Below are 19,341 nucleotides of genomic sequence, written 5' to 3'. Positions count from 1 at the left end.
CTTTTATCTCTTCATTCCAAGTCATTCTGACAACAAGAACTTGAGAGGAAACTGAAGAAAGGATGACATTTTTGAATTTTTAATCTTCTAATGAGATACTTCTATGTGACTATTAATATTTCTCTACACACCATTAGTGTCCAAGCTAACTTGTAAGTTGCACCTGACCCATTCACTCTGATCATCTTTCTGCATTTTGGTCTCTCTTGACTGTTCAATGAGAGGGGCTCTTTTTCTCTCTCTTCTCCATGGCTTCAGTTCTGTGATGGATGTATCTTAGACCAGCTTTCAGAACTCCAATGTCACAAAAGTGCTGCCCATCAAGTTTACTTATGGTATCTGGTAGTTTTGCCCATGGTGTTTACATGATGTTTACTGGTCCAGTAAAAGACATTTATAGAGCAAACCCCGCTTGTGTGTACTCAGATGCAGAACTATAAAACAACACCTAAACTGCCTACTAAAAGTCATATAAGCCAAAGAGCTAAATATCAGGTAAAATATTTTATTTAAAACATTAAACATGGGGGTTTATACCTTTCCTTAAACAGTGCTGCCTTAGCAACAGCTGGAATAAATTAGAGATGCTCAGATTTATCAAGAAAGGAATCAAGCAACAATTGTTGAGTAGGTATGAGTTCAAGCCTGAGATGGCACCTGAAGGAACATGAAAAAAATGTAAAATATTGTTCCTGCTCTTCCCCAGACATTGATCCTCCTTTGGATGAAAAGTATAGGCTTGTCATTTGATACATGAGACCCAATATTCTTACTGCCCCATTGCTGAGACAAAGTTACATATGAAAAATGCTAGCAACAGAACACGACACATCTAAATGTTTAATCATCTGTCAGAGACAGGTCACTCTACAGACATTCAGATCAGGAGGTCAAAGGGAATAGAAGCAGAAATCAGAAACGTTTAATGAGTTCCTACTCACAAAGTCTATGTTTTAGGTGATCTGGGAACACATAGAGGGAGAAACCCCTAGCACCTTGGATTGGCCTTCAGTGATGCACTGTATTTGTATGGAGGGAGAAAAAAAGATATCCCATACAAGAAGTACATGGACCACAAAACACAGTGACAAAAGAGATGCCTGTATGACTTGGAAGGGGGACATGCAATGGTCTGCCTAGATTCAAGTGTTCAAGCTCCAGAGAAGCAGATAATGAGGCTGGATTGTAGGGAAATAGATCTTAATTTTCAGAAGAAGGAAAAACAGCACACGGCATCACAGAAGCCCCTCAGTTTAAGGCACAATTTGCTGCATTTTTAAATAATGTTAAATATGGAATGAGGAGGGAGGAGGGAGGATGGTTCAGGATGGGGAACACATGTATACCTGTGGCAGATTCATTTTGATATTTGGCAAAACTAATACAATTATGTAAAGTTTAAAAATAAAATAGAATTAAAAAAAAATAGGGAAACATTCACACAGACCCTTCATAACCATACCATTTTTGTGGTTTTTGTCCTATTGATTTGTAGCCCTTAAATTGGAATAGGCGTATCCCTTGGACTGGGGGAGGGGGGGGGAGAGAAATTAGGATAGTCTGGGTTCGATTTAAATCACTGAAACAAAGGAGGCATATGATTTATCCAGTCTGGCAACTATGGGACACATTTCCCTGGCCCCTTGGACCACCCCCGTTCCCTGAATCCCCTTCCCAGAGCAGAAGAAAGTGGGTTGGGTATTTTGCCGGACTTGAGGTAATCATCATTTCAAAGACTCTGGATTAGGTTCCACTGTGTAAGATGTAACTTTGGGATTTCACGCTTTTTCGTATCTCTTGATTTGCCTAAAGTAAGTAGGAGGTATTTCTGGGACATGCTTGCAGGCGGAGAGCAGTGGGCCTTGGAGGGAGGATGAAACTTTGGTGGTGATTTTTGATAAATAACTTTCCATCAACTTCTTAAGTCCCATCTCTCAGTAGATAAAGATGCATCAGGCCACCTAACAGTCACTGTAGATTTGAGTGACGCGGTAGCCAAAGTGGGCTTGAGCAGCTGAAGCTATGGCTTTAAATTGTGATCTGACGACGAAGGCGACCCCGTTAGCAGGCTGCGGGATTTCTTTGTCCCTGCACACTTCATGCTTGACGCGATGCCTAAGCAAACAGTACAGGCAACCGCTAGGAGGTAGCCGCGCTATTCGCCCGGCCACCAGTGGTAGCAGACACTATGGGTCTCTGGACTCCGCCGGCCCAGGCGAGTGGCGCTTTTCCAAGGTCGGGGTTGCGATAAGCTGGTCGCTTGAGCTAGAAAGACGTCGAGGAACAGACGGCCCTGTCGTCTAACAGGGAGAGAAGGCTACCGGGGCTCCAAGGCATTGTCACGTCCGTCCCGAGGTCGGCTCGCTTGGCTACCAGCCGACCTCACATCTGGATGCGGCAGAGCCTTTCCCCGCAGGGCGGAGGCGAAGCGGAGGACCCCGGGGTGCAAGTACCTCCTCGTGAGCGCGCGCGGGCCCGCGGGCGTGTGTGCCCGCCTGTGCGCGCGCACGGGGACCGCGGGAGCCGCGGCTTCGGGACCGGGGAATGGGGGTGGGGGCCCAGCAAGGACTCAATCTCCGCCGGCCTCCTTGCGCCTCACTGCGGGTTAATAACCAACCAGTTAGAGAGAGCCGAGCGTGACGGCGGCGGGGTGACAGCCCCGGCGAGCCGGCTGCGTGTCGGAGGGTCAGACTATCCGCCAGCCTCGGCCACGCTCAGGGATTTGAATATATACATTTTGGGGGAGGGGGGTTATTATTTATTGTTTTTATTTTATTGTTTGCCTCTACCTCCAGAGGGACCAGAGCGGGAGAGAGGGGTTCTTTCTCCAGCCGAGCGTCGCGGATCTCAACGGGTCAAAAGAGGCAATTTTGCGGGTGGGGGAAGGAGGGGAGGCCTTGATTTCCACCAATCCCCGGGCGTGTGTCTGCGAAGTCCCGGGCGCCGCGGAAGGCTGCGGCGCGCCGCTGAATTCACTGATGAGAGCGAGTTCTTTTCTTCTCCGGGAGGGGTGGGGAGCGGGGGTCCTGGCAAGCCAGGAGGAGAAGCCCGGGGCGGGCTAGCGGTCCCGCTCGCCGTGGAAATTTCCAAGGACTTGGCGCGTCTAGGGGGCGGCGTGGGGCGGGCGGGGGGGTGCCTGGCGGCGCAGCAGCGCGGGAGGCGGGGAGAGGCGGCGAAGGGCGCAGGAGCATCGCTCGGAAGGGGACGCCGCGGGCCAGATGTCTGGGAGGGAGCCGAGCCTCTCCCCGGACCCACGCCGAGGGCGACGGTGATGCTGCAGAACCGGCGGGAGCAACACCCCGCCGCCGCCCCCTACCCCCTGACCCCGCGCTCTCGGAGACCCTGGCGCCCGCCTTCTGCAGGGAGAAACGACCATGGCCGTAGCTCGTGACTTGCTCCCCGGCTACTTACCCTAGCAAGACATCCTTGAAAAAGTTGCATTGGAAAAAAATATCTTTGCGCTGACCTTTGGGGTCCTGGGCGCCCAAGGAGCGGGCGTCCCAGTGCGTGCAAGAAAGCGGAAGGTGTGCGTGAATGGGGGGCCGGCGGTGGGGGAACCCTCCGCTGCCGCTGCGCCTAGCCTGGTGCTGAGGCTCCGGCCCTCGCCCCCAACCCCCACCCCGGGACCCCGGGGCTGCGATGAGCCCCTGCGGGCGGGCCCGGCGACACACATCCAGAGGGGCCATGGCCGTCCTGGCGTGCAAGTTCCCGCGGACCCGGCTGCCCGTGGGAGCCAGTGCCCTCTGCGTTGTGGTCCTCTGTTGGCTCTATGTCTTCCCTGTCTATCGGCTGCCGGACGAGAAGGAGATCGTGCAGGGAGTCCTGCAACAGGGCACTGCGTGGAGGAGGAACCGGACGGCCGCCGGAATCTTCAGGTACTCCTGCCCTCGCGGCTCCACCCCACTCGTGTCCTTTCCTCCCCGGGGCGCCGAGGACAGGGTCACCGGTGAGGACTGCCTCGCAGCGGCCCTTTCATCCGGATCTTCTTATCCTCCTGCCCTTTCTTTGTCGTTCCCTAACCTGGAGACGGTAGTCAGGGGGCCCTTCCCCAGCCCTTAACCGCCAGAGATGTGCGGACACCTGCCCTGGCCATGAAAAGTCTTTTCGCCTTTCTTCCCAAGCCTGACTGGTAGCGATTTGCCGATGACCTAGGGGAAGAAAAAGCTAGGCTAACTTTGTCCCTTGAACTTAATGAGAATGTATCTTAGGCTCTGTAGAAGTTCAGAGCAGTGGAGAACTAGAAGCAGGTACCAGACATCTTCCTGGGGTTTGGTGAATGGTTGGTAAGAGAAGTCACTAACGAGGGAGTCGTGGACAGTGAAAACATGGACACCCAGCCTGGCTCTGCTGCTTTGTGCAGTGAGCCCATAATAAACACAGGGCACTCGTTGATAACCCTATCTGCTAAAGAGTCAGGGACTAGGTGATTTTTACTGGGGCTTTATCAACTTTCTAATAGTGGATATTATATCCTCATTGTACCCTCTCCGCCTCCCAAACTAAATCTTCAGAAGGAGGAGTTAATTTCCCCCAAGGTCAGGTACCTTTGCGGGATCAGGGCTGAAATTTTTGTCACATAAAGCAATTTTGCTTGGCTTACATGGTGGCTGTCTTCTGGTGACCGGGAGATTGCTTTAGGCAGGGGGTTGAACTCAGAAAACACACAGAACTAAAATCAGCTTGGAAATCAGAACTCTGAGGATCACTCAGAGGTCGAAGTTTCCCTTCCTTTCTGGGATGTTCAGCCTAAGGGTCTAAAAATGAGTTCTTGGCAGAAGGGACTGTGCGGGAAGACTGGAGGTAAGGCAGACCTGCTTCCCTCTGCTTCTTCTCAGTCCTCCCGGTCATGTTGAAGGGACACCCTGGTGCTTCTCTCACTGTCAGGGGCCCCTTTCACCTTCAGTTCAGTCCCTTCAGCTGAAGATGATGCCCTTGGCTCTTCCAGGGATGGTTGCGGTCTAGGGATATGGAGGGGGTAGACAGTGCTTTCCTGTGTGGAGCAAAGGAGTATAGAGCCAGGTGAGAACCAACTGAAACAGTTTCACAGCTGTTACAAATGCTCAGAAACATCTGTAAATTAAAAAAGAAAACAAACAAACTTTGAAAACATATGGTTTCCCTCCCTTTCTCAGGCCTGCTCCTGGAAAGAAGGTCAAAGAGGTAACAGCCAATCCTTGCAGGGAAAGGCAGCGGAATTCTCTAAACTGGGAATTTCCTTTGCTCTCTTTAGAATTCTGCTATCATTAAGTTTAAAAATAACTCCACTCCCCTTAAAAATATATAAGAGCTCATTTTCTCTCACCTTCACGGTATTGATTGTTCTACTCAAAGGGCATAGCATGCAGCAGTTCTTTGCTCTAAAGACAGAAAGCACTTTTATTTCAAGTAATATAAGGAAATGAGTTCAGAACTTCCCATTCGTTTGCAATGAATGAGCCCATTTTTTTGTATAGGAGGAGCAAGAATGAAGCTCTGTTAGAGACTGGATTTCTTTCAGAGGACATCATCAAGAGGAAAATGCTTCATTTTCTGAGAAGCCCAGGCGGGTTGTTCCTGAGACACACTTGCCTCTTGCTGTCTGTAGCCTGGGGTGATGTTCAGTGTGCTTGGCTGGCATGTGGGCTAGTCTCTCTGTGCAGAGAATTACTTATGAAAATCCACATGAATTTGAGCAGACTCAGGGAGATAGTGGAGGACAGGGAAGTCTGGCGTGCTGCAGTCCATGGGGTCGCAAAGAGTCGGACACGACTTAGCGACTGAACAAGGACAACAAATAAAAACTGCCTGAACACATGTCCCTCAAAGTTAGTGTTTATAAAACTGTGTAAGAGGTACCGCTGAATGCATGCTGCTTGACTCAAGCAGTAAAGAATCTACTTGCCGTGCAGGAGACCCGGGTTCAACCCCTGGGTCAGGAAGATCCCCTGGATAAGGGAATGGCAATTCACTCCAGTATTCTTGCCTGGAGAATCCCATGGACAGAAGAGCCTGGAGAGCTGAAAAAGAGTTTGGGCTTCAGAGTCAAATCCTGAGTTTATAGACTGCCATGACTAGGTAAACAGCAGAGTATCATGAGCAAATTAATCTTTTTGAGTTTTAGTTTCATTATGAATAAATGGAGATAATAACATCTACCTGGCAGAGTTGGTGTAAAGTTTAAATAGGAAAAAAAAAAAAAAAAAACCACTGACTGCCCAGTGTCAGGCACATATAACCAGTCAATAGTATCATTCCAGTTGTTATAAATTGTAAATTGTAAGTTGTATATGTTACAACTTAAATAGGGACACTTGGCCTGGCCAAAAGAACTTGGAATGTTTCACCTGGCAGATTTGCAAAGAATCATTATTAGTCCTCCTACACCCCACTGCCCTCCCCCTCTTTTACACTGAAGCTAATAAACAGGGAGGAGGATTTTGAAAGATAGTCAAAGTATCATTGTTTGTTAAGTCTTTTTTTTTTTTTTTTACTCTGAATGATTAATTGATTTTTTAACATCTGGATCATTAGTATGTAGATAGTAGTGTTGTTCAGTCGCCCAGTCATGTCTGACTCTTTGTGACCCCATGGACTGCAGCACGACAGGCCTCCCTGTCCATCACCATCTCCCGGAGTTTGCTCAAATTCATTTCTATTGAGTCGGTGATGCCATCCAACCATTTCATCCTCTGTTGTACCCTTCTCCTCCTGCCCTCAATCTTTCCCAGCATCAGGGTCTTTTCTCATGAGTCAGCTCTTCGCATCAGGTGTTCAAAGTATTGGAGTTTCAGCTTCAGCATCAGTCCTTCCAATGGATATTCAGAATTTATTTCCCTTAGGATTGACTGGTTTGATCTCCTTGCCATCCAGGGACTCTCAAGAGTCTTCTCCAGCACCACAGTTCAAAAGCATCATCATTTCTTTGGCGCTCATCCTTCTTTATGGTCCAGCTCTCACATCCATACATGACTACTGGAAAAACCATAGCTTTGACTACATGGACCTTTGTTGGCAGAGTGATGTCTCTACTTCTTAATACACTGTCTATGTTTGTCATGTGGTGGTGGTTTAGTTGCTAAGTCGTGTCCAACTCTTGCGACCCCATGGACTGTAGCCTGCCAGGCTCCTCTGTTCATGGGATTCTCCAGGCAAGAATACTGGAATGGATTGCCATTTCCTTCTCCACGGGATCTTCCTGACCCTGAAATCAAACCGGGGTCTCCTGCATTGCAGGCAGATTCTTTACTGACTGAGCTATGAGGGAAGCCTTGTGAGCTATGACATTTGTCATATGTTTGTTAAATATGAAACAGGTCAGCCAGAAGCCTTTGTTTGCTGTGTTAAGGAGACACAACTTTGGCAAACAGGTATATGTGTTTTCCAGTCTGACAAATCTTCTGCACAAATACAAACACATGTACATAAATGTACAATGTACACTTATGTGTGGGGATATACACACATTTATCCATAAACCATGGAATGATGTATGTATAGGTATTGACATAAATACATATATTCATATATGTATGCATGCACGCTAAGTCTTTATGACGCTATGAACTGTAGCCCACCAGCCTCCTCTGTCCATGGGTTTCTCCAGGCAAGAATACTGGAATGGGTTGCCATGCCTTCCTCTAGGGGATCTTCCTGATCCATGGATCGAATCCACAGCTCCTGCGGCTCCTGCATTGCAGGCGATTCTTTACCACTGAGCCACCTGGGAAGCCCATATTCATATATACACACATGCAAATAATTGCAGCCATCGACCCATATTTAATGAGTGACTACAGTGCACCAGATATGAGTTAGGATAGCAGTGGACAGGATGCACAGCTGCTTTCTCTGAGACAGCTTACCTCCTCCTGGGTGGTGACTGACAAAAACATATGAGGAAAGAATGGGATGGTTTAAAGTCTTGTAAAATACTGTGAGGACAAAAGAAAGTGTTTGCTTACGTTTATAAGCATCGGAATTTCAGATTCCATTTTGCCTTTTGTGCTTCCACTTACTTTTGTGATTTTCTTCTCCAAGCTTAGAGCCTGTTAAGTGCTGATCCCTCAGAGGGGAACTTTGACAAATCCCCCGGGAGGATGAGGAGCGGCAAGAAAGCAACCAAGCTTTAGGAGTGTTGCTAAACAGAAAGTTTCCCTCTCATCCACATAGCGGTAGAAAGATACATAAATCAGTTCACCCTATCGCAGAAACTTAAACTTTCTAGGCAACTCTTGCTGCTTCTGATTAAACAGTCAGGTAGTATGTTCTGTGTTGTGTGCTCAATCATGTCCTGCTCTTTGGGACCCCATGGACTGCAGCCCACCAGGCTCCTCTGTCCATGGGATTTCCCAGATCAGAATACCGGAGTGGGTTGCCATTCCCTTCTCCTGGGGATCTTCCCTGATCCAGGAATTGAACCCGCGTTTCCTGCATCTCTTGCATTGGCAGGTGGATTCTTTACCGCTGAGCCACTTGGAAGGTCCTTAAGTAGCATGAGGAGAGTGGCATTTCTCTCTTCTGTCAGGTCCTTACCTTGTGTTTGTTCCTCAGAAATAAGCTTCTGTTCCAGGTTTATATGCAAGGCTTTATTCTTGGCACCTGATGTGGTAACAGTGACAACAAAGCCAAAGAATTATTAGGCCCTGTTATGTGCGTAGCACTATGTTCAGTTCAGTTCAGTTCAGTTGCTCAGTCCTGTCCGACTCTTTGCAACCCCATGGACTGCAGGATGCCAGGCCTCCCCTGTCCATCACCAACTCCTGAAGTTTACTCAGACTCATGTCTGTTGAGTCGGTGATGCCATCCAACCATCTCATCCTCTGTCATCTCCCTCTCCTCCTGCCTCCAATCTTTCCCAGTCTCAGGGTCTTTTCAAATGAGTCAGCTTGTCGCATCAGGTGGCCGCAGTATTGGAATTTCAGCTTCAGCATCAGTCCTTCCAATGAATATTCAGGACTGATCTCCTTTAGGATGGGATAGTTGGATCTCCTTGCAGTCCAAGGGACTCTCAAGAGTCTTCTCCAACACCACAGTTCAAAAGCATCAATTCTTCGGTGCTCAGCTTTCTTTATGGCCCACCTCTCACATCCATACATGACTACTGGAAAAACCATAGCCTTGACTAGACGGACCTTTGTTGGCAAAGTAATATCTCTGCTTTTTAATACGCTGTCTAGGTTAGTCGTAACTTTCTTTCCAAGGAGTAAGCGTCTTTTAATTTCATGGCTGCAATCACCATCTGCAGTGATTTTGGAGCCCCCCAAAATAAAGTCTGCCACTGTTTCCACTGTTTCTCCATCTATTTGCCATGAAATGATGGGGCTGGATGCCATGATCTTAGTTTTCTGAATGTTGCGCTTTAAACAAATTTTTTCACTCTCCTTTTTCACTTCATCAAGAGGCTCTTTAGTTCTTCTTCACTTTCTGCCGTAAGGGTGGTGTCATCTGCATATCTGAGGTTATTGATATTTCTCCAGGCAATCTTAATTCCAGCTTGTGCTTCATCCAGTCCAGCATTTCTCATGATGTACTCTGCATATAAGTTAAATAAGCAGGGTGACATTTCCCGATTTGGAACCAGTCTGTTGTTCCATGTCCAATTCTAACTGTTGCTTCTTGACCTGCATACAGATTTCTCAGGAGGCAGGTCAGGTGGTCTGGTATTCCCATCTCTTTCAGAATTTTCCAGAGTTTGTTGTGACCCACACAGTCAAAGGCTTTGGCATAGTCAATAAAGCAGAAGTAGATGTTTTTCTGGAATTCTCTTGCTTTTTCGATGATCCAGCGGATGTTGGCAATTTGATCTCTGGTTCCTCTGCTTTTTCTAAAATCAAGTTGAACATCTGGAAGTTCACAGTTCACATATTGTTGAAGCCTGGCTTGGAGAATTTTGAGCATTACTTTACTAGTGTGTGAGATGAGTGGAATTGTGCAGTAGTTTGAGCATTCTTTGGCATTGCCTTTCTTTGGGATTGGAATGAAAACTGACCTTTTCCAGTCCTGTGGCCACTGCTGAGTTTTCCAAATTTGCTGGCATATTGAGTCCAGCACTTGCACAGCATCATCTTTTAGGATTTGAAATAGCTCAACTGGAATTCCATCACTTCCACTAGCTTTGTTCATAGTGATGCTTCCTAAGGCAGTATGTTAAGTGTTTTAAATATCCTGTCTGATTTAATTCTCCTAAGAATGTTATATAAATGGGTACAGTACTACCAATTGTTTACAAAGATGAATGTGCCCTGGTCCCTGCCATCAAGGGACTTGCTGTCATCCTGTGCGCCAGGCATATATGTATATAATCAACCAATGTCTTGGCAATAGAGCTGTTAAAGAGAGACAGCATAACAGAGTGAAAAACGGCCGATTGTGGAGCTGTCAGCAAATGCTTGGAGTTCCCTGTCTGGTTGTATGACCACTGGTAGGTTCAACTCTCAGAGCTTCACCGTCACTGTTTGTAAAATGGGGCTTGTAGTCATTTCTTACAGGTTTATTGTGAAAATTACCTGATAGCATACAGATAGCACTTAAAAGGACGTTGCTTGCTTCGTACCTCTGTTTAATAAGTGATCCTTGCAACAGTCAAAATAGAAAGCAGAGGGCTGGGGAAATTCACAGAACTTGGCGCTTGATTCTGGGGAAGGAGGGAAGCTGATAGGGAGTGGTATTTGTACTCAGGCTTGAAGGTTGTTAGGATGGGGGAGTAGTGAGAGAGAGCAAAAGATGTTCTGGGCAGAGAGGACACCAGTAGTGAGAGCGGGAGGGTGGCGAAGGGTCAGGTGTATGCTTCCTGCCTGGAAAGTCTTTAAGTTGCTAGTCTTTAAGTCTTTAAGCAGTTATAGCTTTCTGCACGTTCCTTTCTGTCCTTGTTTTTAATCGATGGTTTCTAGAAGCTTTGGGTGTTTCCACAGCTGCCCTGGTGAGTGCAGAAGGGCATTGGGTGGTGGTAGTGAGGGGATGAGAGGTGGGGTGCAGACGTCTGTGCATATGGAATGTAGGTTCATGTTTATTAAGTGTGGATTTGTGGAATTCACTGCAAAGGTCATTTAGGAAGACAATGGTTTAATAAATTTGGTGCTTAATGAAAATAAGCTGCCACTATGTTGCAGATTCACACGTGAAAAAACTTGACTAGCAATGCCCGTGGTGGGATCAGTTTGGTCAGTAAGTCATGTCTGACTCTTTTGACCCCATGGACTGTAGCCCTGCAGGCTCCTCTGTCCATGGAATTTCCCAGGCAAGAATAATGAAGTGGGTAGCCATTTCCTTCTCCAAAATAGCAAAAATAAGTCATGAACATTGCTTGGACTCATGATATGTATCAGCTCCTGTTCTTAGTGCTTGTATTGGTTATCTTGTTTTTCCATAGCTATTTTATTAAGTTCCCATTTTATATTTGTATGTTCTTTGTTTTACAGTTGAGGAAATGGAGGTTCAGAGAGAACCATTAACAAAGTGATGGAGTTGGGAGTCCACCTAGAGATATTAGAGTCTAAGCACATGCTTGTTCGCTGATAATCTTGGGGAAATGATGCATTGCTGATGTCTCTTACGATCTGGCCATGATTACTCCTCTGCCATCATCTTTCAATAGTATTCCCCTTTATGATTTAGTCAGATTGATAAAGGATACAGTCCCTGAAACAAGCCAGGCTGTGTTGGTTTTGCTTGTACCATGCTTTCTACCTGGAATCTTTTCTTTCAAGACCACAAGGTCCAGCCTTCACGGCGCCAATCCTTACCTCTGTCTCCATAGTGCCTAATAGTGGTTAAGAACAAAGTTTCCGAAGTTAGCTGTGTTCAAATCCTGATTCCACCATTTGTTTTGTTCTTGAGCTAATCGGCCTTCATGGTCCATTTCCTCACATGTAAAGGCTGGCTTTTTGTAGAAGTGTCGTGAGTTTAACATAGATAGTGCGTTGAAAATGCTGAGAACTGTTTCTGGCATATAGAGTTGGCCCTTTGTGGCCACAGATTCCATATCTGTGGGTTCCACCTCAATGGGTTGAACCAGCTTCGGGTTGAAATTCAAGACCGCAGTTGGCTGAATCCTCCGATGCAGAACCTGCAAATACGGAGGGCAGACTCTACTAGCCATTGTACATCAGGGACTTTAGCATTGGGGAATTTTGGGAGCCAGGTGGGGATGGGAGGGTAGGGAGCTGGGATGGAGGCCTGAAACCAATCCCTCGAGGGTCCTGAGAGCTGAGTGTAATAAGTGCTTAGTTCACATTAACTTCCCTCAAGGCAGCTTTCCTTCCTTCTCTCCCAGGCTGTGTTAGACTCTTCTCCTTTAGAACAAACCAGACAAAACCAACAAGAAGAAAACATTATGCCTATTATTGCATTTTTTTCCACTGACCCAAAATATCTACTACTGTTTCTACCACTATTAACATAGAAGGTGCTGGAACCACAACAGTGAACTTAACAGAATCCTTACTTTCCTGGAGATTTATAGGCTGATGAGGGGAGACATAATAAACAGATATATATATATATATAAGTATCTGGTAATTTCTCAAGCTGTATTAAAAGCACCAGTTTATTTGTCTGCCTTTTCTGCCAACTCCTTCATATTTGCGTACCTGGAGCTGAGCATGGTTACTGTCACACTTGTTTTTCTTGTGAATGAACATTTTATAAAGGAGTGGGCCCGGTTAGCCAGTCAGTTAACCAGCAAAGATTTATTGAGGTTCGACACTCGGCTTGGCTGTGTGGGGTCAAAGGAGTAAACAGCATCCTCTGTAATTTCTGAGAGTTCTTCCTCTAGAACAGTTTCCTAGTCTTAGCACTACTAACACCCATATGTGTGTGTTTGTGTGTGTGTGTGTGTGCTCAGTTGTGTCCGACTCTTTGCGACCCCATGGACTGTAGCCCACCAGGCTCTTCCACCCTTGAGATTCTCCAGGCAAGAATACTGGAGTGGATTGCCATGTCCTACTGCAGGGGATCTTCCCCATCCAGGGATCAAACCTGTGTCTCTTGTCTCTCCTGCAATGGCAGGCGATTCTTTACCAACTGCGCCACCTGGGAAGCCACTAACATCCTGGGCTGGATAATTCACTGTTTTGGCCGCTTGTCCTGTACATTGTAGAATGTTCAGCAACACCCATGTCTTTTGTCCACTGAATGAAACAACCAGGTATATCTGCAGACTTAGTAAAATGTCTCCTGTGGGGGGCAGAATGGCCCCTGTTTGGGAATCACTACTTTAGAGAAACAAAACCAATCCAATTGACAGGATTTAAGAAATCCAGAAAACATCACGCAATTAACAGTGAAATGCAAACTGCAAACTGTGAATGCTCTGACTACCAAAAGAGGAGTGAATGAATGGTACTTTGATAGATGGCCAGGTCTTGGTTAGGGAAGGATAGGGAACCCGGGACACATTTGGGGAGATTTATGATAAGCATCTGTGTCTTTTGAAAGCTTGTATGTGATCTTGTCAGTTGCCCCCTTAGACCTTGGCGAGAGGAGCCCATGCTTCGTGTCCTATGTTTTGGGGAAGCTCACTCGGCTCTTTTCTCGTCTCACCCCTTCTCAGTCAGGCAAGGCTCAATGGGGTCTTTGTAGCCTGCCTGCCCTCAGGGAGCGTTTCCCCCTTCTCCATCCTAAGGGTGGCTTGCCCCGCTGCTGTGTGCACCCCTAGACCCCCAGACAAGGAACAGCTCTTTGCAAGAATGGGAGGCTGTGAGAACGACTTGCCTACGGGGTTAAGGGGATTCATGTGTACACACGTGGGGAGAAGTTCTCCTTGTGTTGCCATGTTTCAGTATGAAATGCCCTGGGATTTGAGAGGCCTAAATTGGAATCTGGCATTCCAGGTTGTCATATAGGTATGTTTGTCCAGGGAAAAGATTAGGAGAGAATATATATTTCACTTGTTTGTTAATGTGATTATAACTTTTAATTAAATATTAGACACATTTGTAATACCTTTGTCTTCTGCCTTGCAAGTAGGGTCTTTTTTTTTTTTTTTTTTTTTTGCAATGTGAGAGCCTATTCGTCTTAATTTTGCAGAGGCGTGTTTAGGAAGCTAGTTGGATCTACTGGATAATTGTATATGTTAGTCTAGAGCATGGCCAGTTTGTCTTCTGACAGAGTTCTGTCTGGAAGCCAGAGCCGTTGTATCAAACTAAGAACATGCAGATTGGAACCTGCTAAAGGAGGCAACATAAGCTTCCCACTGGGAGGGCAGGTACCTCCGTCAGCATCCAATTCCCATTTGGGGGAGGTGAAACCCATGGTCTAATTGATTTAGGACGAAGTTTTAATACACTCAAAGAATTTGAGTCCAAGATATGTTACTTACAGATCTAAGAAGCCAGGGGGCACTGTGAGCTGGGGGAGGGGCTGCCCTCCATCCCAGGCTAGGAGCGGGAGATAAGAGAGCAATGTTGCTGCTATTGTTCAGTGGCTCAGTCGTGTCCTGTTCTTTCCGACCCCATGGACTACAGCACTCCAGGCTCCCTTGTTCTCCACTGTCTCCCTGAGTTTGCTCAGAGTCATGTCTACTGAGTTGGTGATGCCATCCAACCATCTCATCGTCTGCTGCCCCGTCTTGCTTTCAGTCTTTCGCAGCATCAGGGTCTTTTCCAGTGAGTGGGCTCTTCGCATCAGGTGGCCAAAGTATTAGAGCAGGGTAACAAGCATCTATTACTTATAAGGCAGTGGCGAGTGGAGGGTGACTGGAACTTTTCGCGGGCTTAAACTCTTAAGTGGTTATTTTAAAAGGTGCCTGGGAAAAAGCAAAGAGGGAACTTATGGCAGGCATCCTAAACTTGAGTCCTCATCAGAATGTCCAGACTCTTGAGTGTGAGCAGGGTTATCATACTGTAAAATGCCTAGGCAGCAAGTCAGTAAAATGTTTTTTTCTTTTCCTCAAGGGTCATTTTTCTCATCACAACTGTGAATCATTGTGGAAGTGATGCTGACTATATATGTATCATCAATGCAGTCCTTAACAATGAAGTTGATCTATTTACAGGAAAATCCTTTTTAACTTTTTCATTCTATTTTGGCTCTTCTGGGAGCTGTGTGACCTTGGGCAAGCTGCTTAACCTCTCAGTTCCTTTGTTATGTCATCTGAAAAATGGTGTACTTTGCTAACCCACTTCCTAGGTTTATGATGTTAATTAAGGGAGATAATTACTGTACAGTCTGTAGCCATCCTCAACCTGGCTTGGCGAGATGACAAAATGATTGTTCCCACCTGAAAAGAATCTGGACTTCAGAGCCCCAGAGAATCAGGTTTTAATCCCAATTCTGTCATTTATTAACTTTGTGACCTTGATAAATTTATCTGGCTTTTCTGAGCCTTAGCTGTGGGTGGCAGTTTTTACCATGAGAGTATTAGGTGCTGAATAATTGCTAATTATTAAGCCATAATGATGAGAAATGCTGCTTCCTGAGACACATCCTATGCCTGTTATTACACTTTTAGTAATAGAATAATGGCAATAAAATGTGACCTTATGATATCGTTCTTCCATAGTGTTAGAATGAAGACTGCTATAAAGTGGCCAGGAGAATTTTAAGCGACAGAGCAGGCCCCCGGCATAAATCACCTGTTCATTCATTCATTCAGTCATTCCTTTATCTACATTTAGTAAATGCCTCCTGTGTGCCACTTAGGTGCTGGGATACATGGTGAAAGTTAGACATGGTTTATGATTTTATAGAATTTACAGTTGCATCAAGTGTCATTAGTTAAGTCAGTAAGAAATTGAGTCGTGTGTTCCAAGGGTGAGAGTTTGTTTTAAGTAATCATGCTGAGTTTTGAAGCAACCGATTTTCTCTCCTTTCTGTTGGACCGTCTTCTGGCTATGGCACTGCATGAGAGGGAATCAGCCAAGACCGTAAGAGCTGTGTCACTCCTTTAATTAGGTGCCAGGAGGAAGCCGAAATGAATTCAGAGCTACAGTTCTCCATTATTCAAGGCTTAAGTAACAGACTGCAAGCCAGAGATTTATTTCCAAGTGAATGTAATGAGAAAGGGCTTGTTTTGAACAAAGTGCTTGTTTCAATTATTGATAAGACAAATGTATACATGATTTTTATATCCTTCATGCTTATTTAAAAAATTTATAATGTTTATTATTGGTCTGATTTTGGAAGTCAGAGATACCGACTGTAGAAAATTTTTAATGTAGGAAAAAGAAGAAAACAATCACTCGTAATTCCGTCCTTCAGAAGTACTCATTGTGAACAGTTTTTTGTGTTTGCATGTGAATGTATAACTAAATTATATGTATTTTGTATATTTGGTTTTATATCCTTTTAAAATCATTCAGTGTTATATCTGTAACATTTTCTCATATAATTAATTTTTAACTTACAACCTTGTGATAGTTTTGTGATTTTCATTTTGGAAAAAGATTATTTACCTATGTTTTTAAAAAATTGTTATTGGAACAAATTACTTTCTTCAAAAGGATCCTTAAAAAGGATATTGACAGGATATGTTAGATTCTTTTAAAATTTCTTCATATATATGGTGAATACTGAATGTGTTAGTCGCTTACTCGTGTCTGACTCTTTGAGCTATAAGCCCGCCAGACTGCTCCTGTCCATGGAATTCTCCGAGGAAGAATACTGGAGTGGGTTGCCATTCCCTTCTGCAGGGAATCTTCCTGACCCAGGAATTGAACTGGGGTCTTCTGCGTTGCAGGCAGATTCTTTACTGTTTGAGCACAAGGGAAATACTGAATATGGAAAATCAAAAAGCCTCTTTAAAGAGTTCTTCTTTCTCAAAGTTGATACTTAATGATAAGAGCAATACTGTTTTTATTTGTGAAAGTGACTGACATGTATTCACCCAAAGAGAAACATTTCTAATATTTTGGTATATGTTCTTCTAGACTGTTCATTCTATGCCTGTGTGTGTATACAATGAATTTGGACAGTACATTATGAATATTTTTGTAGTAACAGTATATGTAGATCTTCATCATCCCTTTTTAATGGCTGTAAGATTTTCCTTTTGTGGGAGAGTTAATTTATTTAAGTAACCACTGTTATTGGATATTCATGTTGCAATTTCTCACCTACGTGAATAATGCTTTTATGAACATCCTTGTATAATTTTAGGTATTTATTTATTTTCTAAGTATAAATTTCTAAAAGTGGTTTCTTGATAGTTTTTCCCCACTAGCATCAGTTCTTTATAACTGGTGTGTTTGGTTGTTCATAGGAAACTTGACTTCGGCTAAGGGCAGATTTGAGTTTTCCTCCATTTCAGTGTGGATAGCAATTGTGTAAATAGTCAGGCATACAATGATTGTTAACATTAAATGATGAAATTCCCCTTAGGGAATTTTCAAGAAGCCAAAGCAGCTAAGAAAGATTCCCACAAAACAGGATACTTACAGCGGCAGTTTTCCCTTATTGAGCATTGCAGGCCTATTAATAGCTATGAGGAATTTATTCAGTGCAGTGGAGCATGTACCTTTATCTGCCATGGTTATCCTTCCCATTAGCATGGTCTGTCACGTCGTTTTAAAAAGCAGTGCCTTATTTTGTAAATAAGTTCATTTGTATTATTTTTTCAGATTTCCCATATAAGTGATATCATATAATATTTGTCTTTACTTTACTTAGTATGATCATCTCTAAGTCCATACATGTTGCTGCAAATAGCAATATTTCACTCATTTTTATGACTGAGTAATATTTCATCATAGAAATATGTGTGTGTGTATATATACATATATATATGATATATGTGTCTATATCACATCTTTACCCATTCATCTGTTGATGGACACTTAGGTTCTACATCTTGGCTATTGTAAACAGTGCTGGTGTGAACATTGGGTTTCATGCATCTTTTTGAATTTGCGTTTTCATACTTTCCAGCAAGTAGACGCACAGACACAGAAAACAAACTTATGATTATGAAAGGGAAAGGAGTGGAGGGATAATAAGGTGGATGGGATTAATATTCAGATAAATGCTACTATTTATAAAATAGACAACCAACAAGGGCCTATAGCACAGGGAACCATATTCAATATCTAGTAATAACCTAAATAGAAAAGAGTCTGACAAGAATATATATATATATATATGTGTGTGTGTGTGTGCGTGTGTGTGTATACACACACACAACTGAAACACTTTGCTGTATATCTGCAAGTAACACAATATTGTAAATCAACTATAGTTTTTTTTTTAACAACTGTATTAGTTGTTTTAACAACTAATAAACAACTGTTTAATCAACTATATAGTTGGTTAACAACTATATCTCATAAAGGCACTGCCTTTATGAGATCATTTGTATCATTTTCCCAGAACTTAAGCAGTTAAATAAAACTGTGATTTAAAAGGGAAAATGGAATTCCCTGGCAGTCCAGTGGTTAGAGCTCTGCACTTTCACTGCCAAGGGCCTGGGTTCAGTCCCTGGTCAGGGAAATAAGATCCCACGTGCTGCATGATGTGGCTAAATAAATAATAAGTGGAAAGAAAAGGGAGATGAACTTTTGCTTCATTATAGAGATTTCAAGGGAAATTGCAACTGTGTGAAATAAAGCAATTGTATTTTCTGACTCTGTTAAGAGTTTTTTTCTTGTTTATCGAAATGAAAACTCTTGAGCTTGAATCTGGAGCAGAGCATAACCACATGAGTGGAGGGTGAAGGTGCAGTAAAAAGGCACAAAACCCTCATGATGGTATTCGGTTGGGTTGGGTTTTGGAGGTTGAGTGATGATGATTGAGTTAACATTGCCTGTCATTCCTGTCCATGTCCTCGTCCCCTTGCACCTTTTTGAAGCAACTTACACATTGTTGCTTTGGTGTTTTAGGGTCAGAGATTGAGTCTTGTTTTAATTTGTTTCAGATCCCTCATCACAGTCATTACAAATTTAAGAAGTATTTGTTGATGTCATATAAATATTCACTCCCAATTCATTCGTTCACTCCTCCACTCATTCCTTCCTTCAGCAAATATTTCTTCAGTGCTTTCTATGTGCTGGGCGCTGTTGCTAGGCTCTGGAAATAAAGAAGTTAGTCAGAAGGACATGGGCCTTCCTGCAGAGAACATAGAAGCACACAGTATTTATAGCAACAGCCATGGTCTCCAAACACCCTCTCAATTCCTTTTGGGAGGAAAGCCAAATGCCGGTTGACCTTCACTTTCAGAACTGAACTGTGATAATGTCTGTATTCGGCGGAGTCCAGAGAAGGCCCAAGTTCCTCCTCTGGCCCACTGAGGTTTTGACCTGCATGGGGAGATGCACCCAGAGGTCTCCACACAGTTCAGTGGTATAATATCTTTTGACTCTGGGTAAACTGTGCAACATATGAGATGTCAGAGAGGAAAAGCTCTTTAAAGCATTGCTAAAAGATACATGAGGG

At 44.3% G+C, this 19,341-nt stretch overlaps 1 protein-coding gene across 1 annotated transcript in view; it reads left to right on the top strand.

Moving 5' to 3' along the window:
• The first annotated feature begins 3,007 nt into the window (after positions 1-3,007).
• Positions 3,008-19,341, top strand: part of ST8SIA1 (ST8 alpha-N-acetyl-neuraminide alpha-2,8-sialyltransferase 1) — a 164,077-nt gene continuing 147,743 nt past the window's right edge. Inside the window, exon 1 of the mRNA XM_025283384.3 lies at positions 3,008-3,875. Coding sequence (XP_025139169.1) covers positions 3,640-3,875 — 236 coding nt within the window. The 5' untranslated portion in view covers positions 3,008-3,639. The remainder of the gene's footprint in view (positions 3,876-19,341) is intronic.

This window comes from Bubalus bubalis, chromosome 4, assembly GCF_019923935.1.
Source record: "Bubalus bubalis isolate 160015118507 breed Murrah chromosome 4, NDDB_SH_1, whole genome shotgun sequence".
Taxonomy (NCBI): Eukaryota; Metazoa; Chordata; class Mammalia; order Artiodactyla; family Bovidae; genus Bubalus; species Bubalus bubalis.
The sequence above is the reverse complement of the archived record's forward strand: the minus strand, read 5'-3'. Positions and strand labels throughout refer to the sequence as shown.